The sequence below is a fragment of the Mus pahari genome, chromosome 13, assembly GCF_900095145.1.
Source record: "Mus pahari chromosome 13, PAHARI_EIJ_v1.1, whole genome shotgun sequence".
NCBI lineage: Eukaryota > Metazoa > Chordata > Mammalia > Rodentia > Muridae > Mus > Mus pahari.
The window spans coordinates 8,416,969-8,429,578 of NC_034602.1; the positions used below are offsets into that span (position 1 = coordinate 8,416,969).

The window sequence follows — 12,610 nt, forward strand, 5'->3', positions numbered from 1 at the left end:
TTGCTGGCCCTTTAAGTTGAAAATCTTCATTCTCATTTACTCCTATTATTCGAAGGTTTGGTCTTCTCATTGTGTCCTGGATTTCCTTGATGCCCCCAGAGTGCAGCCTGGTGAGGTGCAAGGTCTGCTCTCTAGAGTGCTGTGGCGGGCAAGGGGATGGGCCAGCTCTCCCAATCCCATAACCTCAGAGTCTGCTCTCCCAACTGCCATATGTGGGGAGGGAGGGGGAAGAGGAAGGGGAAGAAGGTATCTCTCCCTTGCCCACACCACCACATGGTGGACAAGAGGCAGGGCCAGCTCTTTTCTGCTCATATCCTCGGGGTCAGCTCATCTGCAACCAGGACAGCTCTCCTGTGCTTCCTGGGTGTGGGCACAGTGCTGCTCTCCCGCTCTCATGCCTTTGGAGCCACCTCTCCTATGATGCCCAGGTGGAAGGCGGGGCTAGCTCTGCCCAGCCTTCCCCAGCTCTCCTCTGGGTTAGTATAGTGCTTTCCTAATTGTTCTTAGCTGTTTCTTCTTATGTTTGAAGCCTGCTTTAGACACATTGGCTAAATGAGTCAACTTATCACAGCTTAGCTCAACATTCCTCTTCTTAAAACCTTACAGTGGCCTCATGTCTCATGTAAAGTAAAAATAAGCATCTTTTCAGAGGCCTGAGCGATCTTACCTGGCTGGGCCTCCACACTCTGTCTGGGGTCATTTCTTCTTCACTCTGCTCTAGTAACGTTACCTCGTCATACATGTGCACGCACACACTCCAGCGGAGTGGTTGTCCACCCTCAGAGCGCTCTTCCGTATATGTGTACCTGATTTTTTTCATCCTTCAGGCTCCTGTCACTTGTCAGTGCTTCCACAAAGCCCTCTCCAGTTGCCCCAAGAGACCTGCTCTCCTGACCTCTGTATTCTTATCCTATTTATTTTCCCATGATGTGTATGCTCAACTTCAACATACTGCTTAGGTAATGGAGTAATTGTTTATCTCTCACTACTTACACCATAAATTGCACCAAGGCAGATAGATTAAACTATGCAGATAGTACCAGCTGAGTGAACCAATGAGTGATGGAATGAACAAGTCTCCCCACTAGGAAGGATTCTTGTCCAGGAGCAGTGAGTCTAACATTGTCAATTTTTAGTTTGTGGAGTTACACATAGAAAGTACTGTTTGTTAGCTTTTATTATCTTCTTCAGACACATCCACCAACAGTTATTTTTGCAGCATGTAAAGATGAAAACTTATTAGCCCTGTCCTGGCATGCCATCTCCCATCAGCTCAACTTTGGTCAATAATGCACAAGAGGAAGTGATGATCTTTAAAATTTGTGTGGTGAAGTTCCCAAGGGAATTTTGGTAACCAAGGTTTATAACTAAAAGAATTTTGTTAATCAAGGTTTATAAGTCAAATACTTCCCAAATCATAAGATTTAGAAATATGATCCGTTCTCTTTCACTATTTCACCCAAATAAGAAACACGGCAGTTTAGGGAAAGGAACTCAAATACAAAGTGTATGGTGAGACCTCCCTCCCCCTCTCTTCCTTCTCTCCCCCTCCTCTCTGTCCACCTTTATCTTCCTCTTTCTGGTGTCCTTTGCACCCTGAGTTGCTGAGACCCCGGATTCATGGCTTTATCATGCTAGCTTTTCCTTTTTAAAGTGTGTGCGTGTATGGGTATCCTATCTGCATGTATGTCATATACCATGTGAGTCCTAGTGCCCATGGAGGTCAGAGGAAGGCATTGGATCTGGAACTGGAGTTACAGATGGTTGTGAGACACCATGTGGGTATTGGGATTTAAACCCAGGTCCTCTGGAAGAGCAGCCTGTGCTCTTAACCACTGAGCTATCTCTTCAGATTTGAGATTTTCTTTTTAAGGAATAAATTTGCCTTAAACTTTTCAGTCACAAAATAATTTTTAAAATATTGCTCCTAGCTAAAATTTTCTATAACCAGAAATAGCAGGCTTTAGGGACATAAGATACCTTACTTTAGAATCATTTCTCATGGCACACCTGCATGTGTGGTGGGACATAGAAGGTTCGCTTATTGATAGATGTATAGCTCTCACTTGTTTGAGCTTAATGCTTAAGTTCTTTTTTTTTTCTCCCATGTTTGCTTTTATTTTGATTAGTTATTTTTGTTTCAGGGAGACTATAGATCTTAGTTGATAGCTAAATAAGGTTGATGACTTTTGTACTCCATAACTGAAGCTTTTATTTTTATTTTGGTAGGCTCACAGCTGGCAACCTGGAATAAAAAATCCATATCGTGGTGTTGTTGTTTGGCCTGTTCCTGAAAACATTGAAATCACTGTGACGCTGTTTAAGGTAAATTCTTTTTGTATAATCTAAGTTTATAGGGTATGGCTATATATGCTCCTGTATACAGATTATAGTATGCATTTGTGTCTCATCTGCTCACCTAATCACATCATTTTTGAGGAATTAAGTAGCTTACTCTGTAAAGGCATTACAGTATTTCAAGAATCAAAAGGTCCATGGACCTATCTTCTTATAGCCTACTTGTAGGAAACTTTAAGGTGCTTTTCCTGGGGAAAGCTGAAGCTCGTAAGATGCTTTATCCTGCTCCTCATTTTTTTTTTTTTTGCTTTGTTTGATAACAGTTTACTTTAAAATCAGTATCCAGTAAATGTTGATGTTAATGTAACATACTAAGTATAATTAAAATTAATAACTCGTTAATTGCTTCTTGGTCTTTTGATCAAGATCAAGTGCAGTTGTTAGAAAATCTACATATCCATTACACACACACACACACACACACACAAACACAAACACACGCACACACGCACACACACGTATATATGTGTATATGTGTGCACATCTCTATTTCGCCTGGAGGTCCATGAAATCTGTCTAACTTTACCTGCCTGGTGCTGATACACACACACACACACACACACACACACACACACACACACACCTCTCTTCATTGTGCTTGCCATATATATTATACACACATACCATTTTTGATGACAACACCATCATCATCATCTCCTTAATTTACATAGGGAATATAGAGGCAGCAGCTGCTCACTCCTCTGTTTACCTTCTTCCCGAGGACTGTTGGAATCACCCTATTGCCATTCTGCTATCTGTCCTCAGAGGCTGTTCTGAAGCCCTTCTTTCCCATAATTCTCCTGCTGGGATGAAAGCCTCAGCATGGTAGTTAAGAGCAATACTGTTGGAGTCTCTGCTTACATCATCAATTCATTTAATTCTCAAAGTGGCCCAAGGTTCTATCAATATTTCCATTTCACTGATAAGGGAGCTAAGTCAGTGGGGAGTAGAGTGTCCCCAATACCTTATGAGTCAACGCTGTTCTGTCCTCTGTACCAGTGGTTCTCAACCTTGATTGTGTCCCTTCTGGGGCTTGTATATCAGATTGTTTCATATCAGATATTTATATTATTATAACAGCAAAATTACAGTTATAAAGTAATTTTATGAAATAATAAAATAACTTTATGTTTGGGAGGTCCTACAGCATGAAGAGCTGTATTAAAGGGTTGCAGTGTTAGGAAGGTTGAGAACCACTAGTCTATTCTGTGTTGGGTACTCTGCAGTAATGGGTTATGAATATTTACTACAACAGCAAGATCACTGATATGCTTGAGGAAGACTTTAAACAATCTCGTCAAGTAAATTTCTTGATTTAGTCTGCTCATATTGGTAAGACAAATGAATAGATAAGGTTGTACAGTTTTGGTGTTTATTTCTTATTTATTTATTTTTGGTTTTTCGAGACAGGGTTTCTCTGTGTAGCTCTGGCTGTCCTGGAACTCACTTCTGTAGACCAAGCTGGCCTCGAACTCAGAAATTCACCTGCCTCTGCCTCCCAAGTGCTGGGATTAAAGGCGTGTGCTACCACGCCCAGCTTAGTGTTTATTTTTAATGGCATAGAACAAGGGGTTAGAATGGAGCTGGAGCTGGAACACGCTCATTGCTATTTCCTTGGGGAACTGATGGAATGATTCTGAGTTGAAAGTAGCTATTAAAACTTGTTGCATGGACGATTAGGAGTTAAGTGTGGTTTCGAGTTCTGATGTGGACACATGCCCCTCACTCAGCTTCCATGCCTCTGAGTGTTAAGATAAAGGGAAGATGCCCCCCCAACCCCTCCTTCCCTAGTTTGTGGAGTCACACATTTCTCCTCAGTCATATTATGGGGAGCCTCAAAACCGTTTCCAGTATTTAAATTAGTATTTTCATCTTTATCTTCCACATCATGCAGAATTGGGAAAGCAAAACAAAATAAATAAATAAATAAATAAAATAAAAGCACCAAAATGAAACAACTGTATTCTTTCATGGTAATTTTTGGATCTTGTTTTTGAACAGCTCTTAAATATTCTAGCAAAGAGTTTCCCTTCTTTCAGATTTCACAGTTGACTTAATTTTGAAATTGTAAGTGGAAAGGGATGCTCTGGGCCCTTTGTTGTCAGTAAGACAGTCATACACATAAACTCACAGAAATGGGTTTTGAATTATTTACTTATCTTACAAAGATTTGTTTATTTTGTGTGTATGGGTGTTTTGTCTGTATCTCTGTGTGTGCAGTACATGTGTGTGCTGCCTGCAGAAGGCATGGTCCCCTGGGACTGGGCGGTCTGAGGCACCCTGAGGGTGCTGAGATTATTGCCCAGGTCCTCTGGAAGAGCAGCACTCATTGCTCATCACTGTTGAGAAGTCACTCCAGCCCCGTAAATCTCTTGGAAATAATGTTTCATGTATATGTGTGTTTGCCTGCTGTGTGTCTGTACTGTGTACGTGCCTGGGACTGAGGGGGTCAGAAGAGGGTTTGGGTCCCGTGGACCCTAAGTTATAGATGGCGGTGAGCTGTCTCATGGCTGCTGAGAATCGAACCTGGGTCCCTTGGCAGAGCAACCATTGTTCTTAACCTTGGAACCACAGGAATGCAATCAGTGTGTCTCTCTCTGTAATCGAACCAGCAGTTGCTTGCTTTAGATCATGGACTTGTTTTTTGGAATTTCAATTAAAGTTAGATATGGCTAATAAAAGATTTTCAGAAGGCAAATGCCTTTTTATACCATTAGAACAGAGGTAAGAAAGTTGACAACAGTTAGAGGTATATAAAGAAGGCTTAATTACAAATATTTTGTCTGGTCTATAATAAAATAATTCCATAGACAGCCACTTGAAAGTGCCGGAGAAGTGAGCGCTGCAGCTGCGGCGGCTACAACTTTCACGCTGTTTCCTGGATGTCCTCTTGACTCTAGGGAAAGGAGTCCTTGAAGTAAGATGATCTTAGGTGTGCTTCGCCATCTGTGTTTTAAAGGTATTTTATTTCTTAAATTCTGAATTATATTACTATATGAAGGCACTGTTATGTGGCGTATTTCATTAGTTCAGTTGTCAAGTATTCTAGAGAGGCTGCTGTGTACCACACATTTCTGAGACTTGGGGCTCAGTAGATAGAAGTCCATGGGTCTGGGGCTCCAGGATCATGCTAACATTTGTACTGTGAGGGCGACAGCTCTTACGTTTTAGTTTCCTGCTTGGTTGAATGGTGATAGAAACAGTCCCTGCCGCATAAGTTACTGCGGTGAGTAAGGCACTTTGCACATTAACTCAGTAACATTTCTGTGTTGGGGTTGATTTGGTACTGATTGTACTGCATTCCTAAAAGCAAAGGTGGAAAGAAGGGTAGGAAGACGGTGGATGGTAGGACAGCTCTCCCCAGGGGTATGGCGTCCATGAGGAGTGCTGCCAGTGCTCTGAAGCCATTGTAAAAAGCTCTTACAGTCTGAGTGCTCAGTTCTTTCCATAACCTCGTGCGCGGCCAGGCCCAAATGGAAAAAATAGCAAGTAGAACTTTCAGCTTTCGTTTTTCTTCTCCCAGCCCTGTTCTCCCTCCCCCTGCCACTGGCACCAGTGAAACAACGTTTAGGGTTTTAGCTCTTACCAACATGAGTTTACTTATCCAAGCAGTTGTGTCAGGACAGCTCAACCATGTCAGCATGCTACCATGCCATTACATACTACATGAGCAAAGAGGGCAACTAAGAACTTTGGGATTGCGTTCAAGGTACTCTGGATTGAATGTAGAATCTTGTATGTTAAACAAGTGCTATATTGTTTAGCTGTATCTCCCTTATTCTATTGATTCTTTGTGAGTTTCCCATCATGCACCCCAGTCCTCATCTCCTTGTCCCCTCAAATCCACCCTCTGCACTTGCAGCCTTAACCCAAAAATAACACACACACACACACACACACACACACACACACACACACACACACACGAGCAAGACATAGAAAACATCTCCTTGTGGAAGGTGTAGTACATCAGTGTGTAGCACAGCATATCCCTCTGTCCACACATCTTGGCTTGCAAATGCTCATTGCAACAAGTCATTGGTCTGGTTTGAGACACTGGCTTCTGTGACACCATCAATGTTTTATTCTCACCGGGCCTCCTCCCAGTTATCCTGCTGTTGCCCTGTGTCATGGAGCTCCTGCAGCTTTGGATCAGCAGGACTAGCCCTTTCAGGTACCCCAATTATTTGAAGATGATACAGATTTTGGGGTGGTCCATCCCAGAGCCTGGATCTGGGCCTGGGTGAAAGCTGAGCTGGTCTGCACACTGGTTCTTCCTCATCTGTACCACTAGGGGGAGCTCTGCAGCACTGCTCTGGCTAGGTTGCCCAGCACTACCATAGGCAAGAGACAGTACCAGCGCTCCTGCTTTCATGTTCTCAGGGCTGGCTCACCTGCACCCAGGCCTCCAGAGCCAGCTCCACTGTGTTGCCCAGTCACGGTGTAGGGACAGCTCTCCCAAGTGTCCGAGCTGGTGAAGGGCAGGGATAGCTCACTGGAGGTGGCCAGGGTTGGAGGTGGGAGTGCATCACTATTGTCCCATAGCAGCAGGGTCAGCTCTCCCATACTCACACCCTCTGGGCCAGCTCACCCACACCCTTGCCACCAGGGCCAGCTCTACTGTGCTACCCACTCTTCCTCTTCTGAGTGCTGGCTCCTGTAAGAGGTGGGGCCAGCTCTCCAGATTGCTGCAGCCAGTGATGGGCAGGGCCAGTTGACTGGCCTGTGGACATCCATGCAGTCCCTGGTGGCTGCTCCAGCAAGGGATATCCCCGTGTTCTCTAGTGGTAATATAACCTACAGACATCAACACCGACCCAGACAAGCCCTCAGCAGCAGCTCAGGCTAGGACCCTGTGCAGGTGACCGCAATGACAGGGTTTGCCACTCACAACAGGCTCCTCCTCTCCAACCTCATGTCTCCAGTTCTGTCTCTTCATGACGCCCAAGCTGCTCCACTTACTTCTCTTTCTCTCCCTACATCCTCCACACACTCCCCAGGCTACTGCCAGCCGGCTGGGTGATTTTCTCAGGCAAGGGGATGTCTATGGCCCACATGTACCGTGGGTCAGAGGGCAGGTCTCTTGATGACACAGTGGTCCACAGGTCTCTGTCTGTCTGCCTCTTCCCATGCTGTGCTGCATGGTGGTAGGTGTGGCTCTTTGTGTCTATGGCCCACCTGTGCCATAGGGCGGAGGTCAGGTCTGTGGGCATCTTTACCTCTCACACCATGTGGCATGGATGAACACAGGTCTGTCTTCTCCCAAGCTGCTCTGCCTGCATTTGATTTGATTGATTTTGAAGTATCCTACACATAAAACAGCTTTGGCTTCCAAGCCAGGCATCAAGCTGGGGTGAACAAAGGACTCCCATTTGCTCTGCTTGAATGATATAAGAACAACAGGGGTCTCTGTGCCCATTGACAGGAGGTCACCTCTATCCCTTCTTATTTGTATTTTTTTATTTTGGGATAGGGTCTCATGGAGCTGCTCAGGCCATCAGTGAGCTCCTTCTGTGACCCAGGCAGCTCTGCACTTGGGACCCTCCTTGACTCTGCTTTCTGAGATGCTGTGCCGCTAAGCCTGGCTGAGGTTTGGGAGTAATGGAAGTGTGAGTTACACCAGCATGGCCAGAGTGTGTGAGCATGAGCGAGATAAATGATGTGAGAGACTGTTGCAGCTGACTGAGCTGTAGCCCATAGCAGCACAAGGTTATGATAATGATGCACAGCCAGTCGTCATTCTCACAGGAAGAACAAGGTGCTTCCCTGTGAGGGGCCGGTGGGGTACGGAGCCCCTGCAAGAATGCTAGTGTCCATCTCCAGTCTGGTGCGTCTAATCTTTAGTGTGTTAAGGCAAAGTCTGCTCTGCTGAACTACCTTTCTGCTGTGTATGTCTGCACTCCTACCCTGCCCCTCACATGTAGACTTGAACTTGTGTACATTCAAAACAGTGTAAGGAGCCTACTAGTTTATTTTTCTTTTTAAAGTTACTGATTTTTTTAATAAAATTTTTGATCCCTTTGAAATGGATTTGAAAGAATGCCAATTCCTATATTAAAATTTTACAGTTTAAAAGTTACAATATTGCTGTTCGTCTTGCCATATATCCTAGTTGCTTTTTTTGCTGTGATGCCCTGATACAAGCAACTTGAAGAGGACATTGTGCGTGGTGGTTGGGAAGGCCTGGACACAGCTAGAGGCAGTTGGCTGCTTGCATTCTCCTCTAGTCAGGAAGCAGAGGGTGATGTGCATGTTGTGTGTGTCTCCTCACACTTCGTTGCCTTTACTTGTTCTAGTATTTGTAGAAATGGCACACAGTTCTGCTGAGCCTGGTATTGAACACTCTGCTCTGCATGTTGTATGTGTCTCCTCACACTTCGTTGCCTTTACTTGTTCCAGTATTTGTAGAAATGGCACACGGTTCTGCTGAGTCTGAGTGTCTTCTCAGGAAACTTTCCTTGTTCAGTTCTGCAAGCTGGGACATACTGTTTTCTAATCTCCATTTCTGTACACTTATTCATTGGAGAGTATGGTATATGTCTTTAAATGCAAGAACAAGTATGCAAAGTCCGTGGAATACTTGCACAACCTCTTGGATAGTACTTAGTGTTTGTCATCTAAATGCCTGCAAAAGTATGCCTCACTTAGAAAAAAGTGACAGGGCCATGGCTGCAGCAGGATCCTCACTCTTAGAGTCTTCAGGTATTGTCTTAACAGAAGTGGTATGAGGATTATCAAGTTCATGCTGATTGGCTCACTGTCTAGATCATAGAGCCCCTTGGGGTGCTTTGTTCAAGTAGGGCTTGTGGTTTCAGATGCCGCGCGTATGCATGTGAGAGGAGCTCTGTGTGGACAGTCAGCCATTAGCTCACAAGTTGGCCGGCTGTGACCAGCTGTCTTTTTGCCTCACAGATGCAGTGCCAGGAGGGGTGTCAAGAATAAAATAAAAGCTAACTTTATTAATATAAAAATAACAGCTTAAATCTAGGGAAATTACTTATCTTTTTTTAAAGAATATTTTGTTCCTTTTAAAACGTTAGTAAAATTGCAAACAAACCAATTTGTATTTTCTTGATTAGATTGATTGGATTAAAGATATGTGTTTTCTTACTTTTCATAATTTCCTTTTGTTGCAGGATCCTCATGCAGAAGAATTTGAAGACAAAGAGTGGACATTTGTCATTGAGAATGTAAGCTAATGACATACTTTTCATGTTTTTTTTTTAACCTTACTATATTATTAAAGTACATGAGCAGTTCGGCCATGGAAGAAATGTTGCTTTATGAAAAATTATTAGGTAATTTGTAAGTTTTGGAAGTTATCAATAACAATTACTTATAGAATATTTATGATAAAACTGTAAAGTCTTTCCTGACAAGCTATATATATACAGTCTGTATCTGTTTAAGACCTGAGGGCAAAGCCATTTACTTACATTCTTTATCCCCTCACCGCCCTACTTGATATTTCTTATATAGTAAACACTTGAGTATTATGGAATCGCAGGAGGCTAACAGGTCCATAGCGGTGTTAAACCCATGAGTATCTGCCTTCACTGCTGCTGTGACCATCGCCATCTCCATCACTCTCCTCAGAACCCGTGTGGGACCCGATGACAGTCTCTGTGTCCCGTTCCTTTCTTCTATGCTTGGCCTCACTTTGTTAAAGGGAGCGTAAGCTTTTCTCCACAGTAACTTGGACCATTTTTAGGTTTAAAGTGTTGGAAAAAGACGAGCAAGGTCAAGTATCAGTACAAACACAGCGGGGCCTCTGTCGGCTGGGCTGCCAGCATGCTGGAGTCACACGCAGCAACCACTGGGCAGTTTTGTAGGGCTAGTTCTGAGCATAAATTATACTTGGAAGAAAATAGAAACTCAGACTTAAGTTAGACTTGAAAGCTAACGTTCGCACATCATATGAGAAATGTTCAGTGGCTGACCTTGTGGGCCTCGTGGCTCCTCTGTACATGTGAAATCTTTCACATGATGGGCTGTAGACTAGGGAGTTAAATTCAACTAGTTAATGGTAGAAGTATGTTAACACCAGTTTTATATTTGTGTGGGAAGGTGTTCTTGTTATTCATTCTTAGGATAAGAAACAATAGTTCCACATTTCTGAAAATCAAGTTCTTTGTTTTAAAAGAAAACTGTATGGCATTACTAGATTCGACTGCTGCAAAAGGTATTTTTAAAGATCAGCAGAGGTACATACTAAGTCTTAAGACGGTAAACATTAAATGTAATACAAAATGAAAATATATATTGGATTTTCTTCTAATTGGGATATATATTTCTCAAATAAGAGATTATGTTTATACCATTTTAATATAAAATATATTTAAGACCAGAATTTACCAATTTTGCCAATCTACCTTTAGCTGAAATTGCTAGAAGTCAGTCAGGGAGGACGAACATATGGGAAGAGGAGAACAGTAAGACATGCTGTCTGGCTCTCCTTCTCCAAATATGTCCAGTCTCAAATGCTAATTAAATCAGTATGTTGTTTTCAACTATTCTTATCATTTAGCTCATGAAATATAGAGCTTTTAAACCAAAATATCTATAGAAATTAGTTTCTATGGTGTAAACACATCATTGTAAAATATACCTGGTAATATGCTTCAGACAGATTAACTTTTATAGCAAACTCTAGGTTTTAAATTTCGTAGTGAATGAAAGACTTGACAGAATTATCTAGGGTATAATACTTGACACTCACACCCATGTGGAGTGGAGGACAGGGCCCGTGCTGTCCTGTGGGTGCGAGTGGAGGACAGGGCCCGTGTTGTCCCGTGGGTGTGGAGTGGAGGACAGGGCCCGTGCTGTCCTGTGGGTGCGAGTGGAGGACAGGGCCCGTGCTGTCCTGTGGGTGTGAGTGGAGGTCAGGGCCCGTGCTCTCCTGTGGGTGATTTCCATCTCTTGTGTGAGACCCGGAAGCTTGCATTTGAGCTATTTCCCATCTCCCTTGCCCTTTATTTTGGCATGGAGTCTTGCTGTGTGTCCCAGGCTGTCCTGGAGTTCCTAGGCCCATAGCCCTCTTGCCTCAGCCTCCCTAAGCAGATGGGTCTATAAGCATGTGCCCCTGTTACTGGATTTAGGGTAGCATCTTTTAATTAGTAACTATTTTAAAAGTACATATCAGTGTATGTTTATGAAGTGAGCTGTAGATATTGTTGAACATTTCTTTTTGTGAATTTTTTAGTACAATTCCCTGCTGTCGCCCCCACTTCGAATAGTTTCTGTAGTAGTTCCCATTTCAGATTGGAAATAAGAAGAGGAAAATTGAGTTGTGCTGTAAACTAGCTTCTCATTTAAAGGGAGACATTAATTTGGTTTTATAGCCAAAACATAATTTTGCAGTCATGAATATTAAGGAAAATAACATCTATTTTTTTAGGCTATTTTACTGATCAAACCTTAATGGAGGACTGGGGATATGGCTCAAGTAGGGTATGACCTGGTGTGTGGAGGGCCGGGGTTCAGTGCTAGCACAGCAGAACAGTGGCCTGATGGAGCCTGAGCCTGCTGGCACATGCTTGCAAACCCAGCATCTGGGAGGTGAGGCAGGAGGGAGTTTGAAGTCAGCCTTGGTGTCATAACAAGCACAAGGCCAATCTGAGCTTCATAGTAAGACTCCAGAGCAGGTCTTAGGATAACTCACTGCTAGAGTCTTGCCCAGCATGTAGAAGGCCTTGGTTCTGACCTCTAATACCTCAGGGGGGAGGGGGCAACAATGAAATCTAGGGATTTGATAAGATAACTTGAGAAAAAGAAAAATGAACAAATAGATGAGGTGATAATTTCCCAGCTTTTGGTAAAGATGTTCACATCAGTAATAATGCTCACAGTGAATCCATCCATGGTAGGAAGAAACAATTTCATTAGATAAATTTGTTATGGTTGCATTTTGTTGATTTTACCTGTCTTTATAGCAGCATTTTGTTTTGTTCTTATTTGTGAAAAGATGGTTGTAAGGGGCTGGAAAGATGGCTCACTGCTTGAGAGAACTTACTGTGCAATCATGAATTCCTGAGTTCGGATCCCATTGCCTATGTAACAAGAAGGGTGGGGCCTGTGTGTACCTGTCCCTGTGCCGCCAGCTCCCTGGGGGCAGAAACAAGAGGGTGTCTGGGGTTGACTGCTGCCAGTCAAGCTGAGAAAGAGAAGTGAAAATGAAAAACTCAGCCTCCAGATTCAGGGAGAGACCCTGCCACAAAACACAGGGAGTAGAGAAAGATAGATTCAGGGAGAG

At 43.4% G+C, this 12,610-nt stretch overlaps 1 protein-coding gene across 8 annotated transcripts in view; it reads left to right on the top strand.

Moving 5' to 3' along the window:
• Ehbp1 (EH domain binding protein 1) overlaps nucleotides 1-12,610 on the top strand; it is a 266,956-nt gene that overhangs the window by 38,539 nt on the left and 215,807 nt on the right. For all 8 annotated transcript variants that reach the window (XM_029545445.1, XM_021210545.2, XM_021210546.2 and 5 more), the window contains exons 4-5: nucleotides 2,230-2,325; nucleotides 9,495-9,548. In XM_029545445.1, the coding sequence (XP_029401305.1) occupies nucleotides 2,230-2,325; nucleotides 9,495-9,548 (150 nt within the window). The remainder of the gene's footprint in view (nucleotides 1-2,229; nucleotides 2,326-9,494; nucleotides 9,549-12,610) is intronic.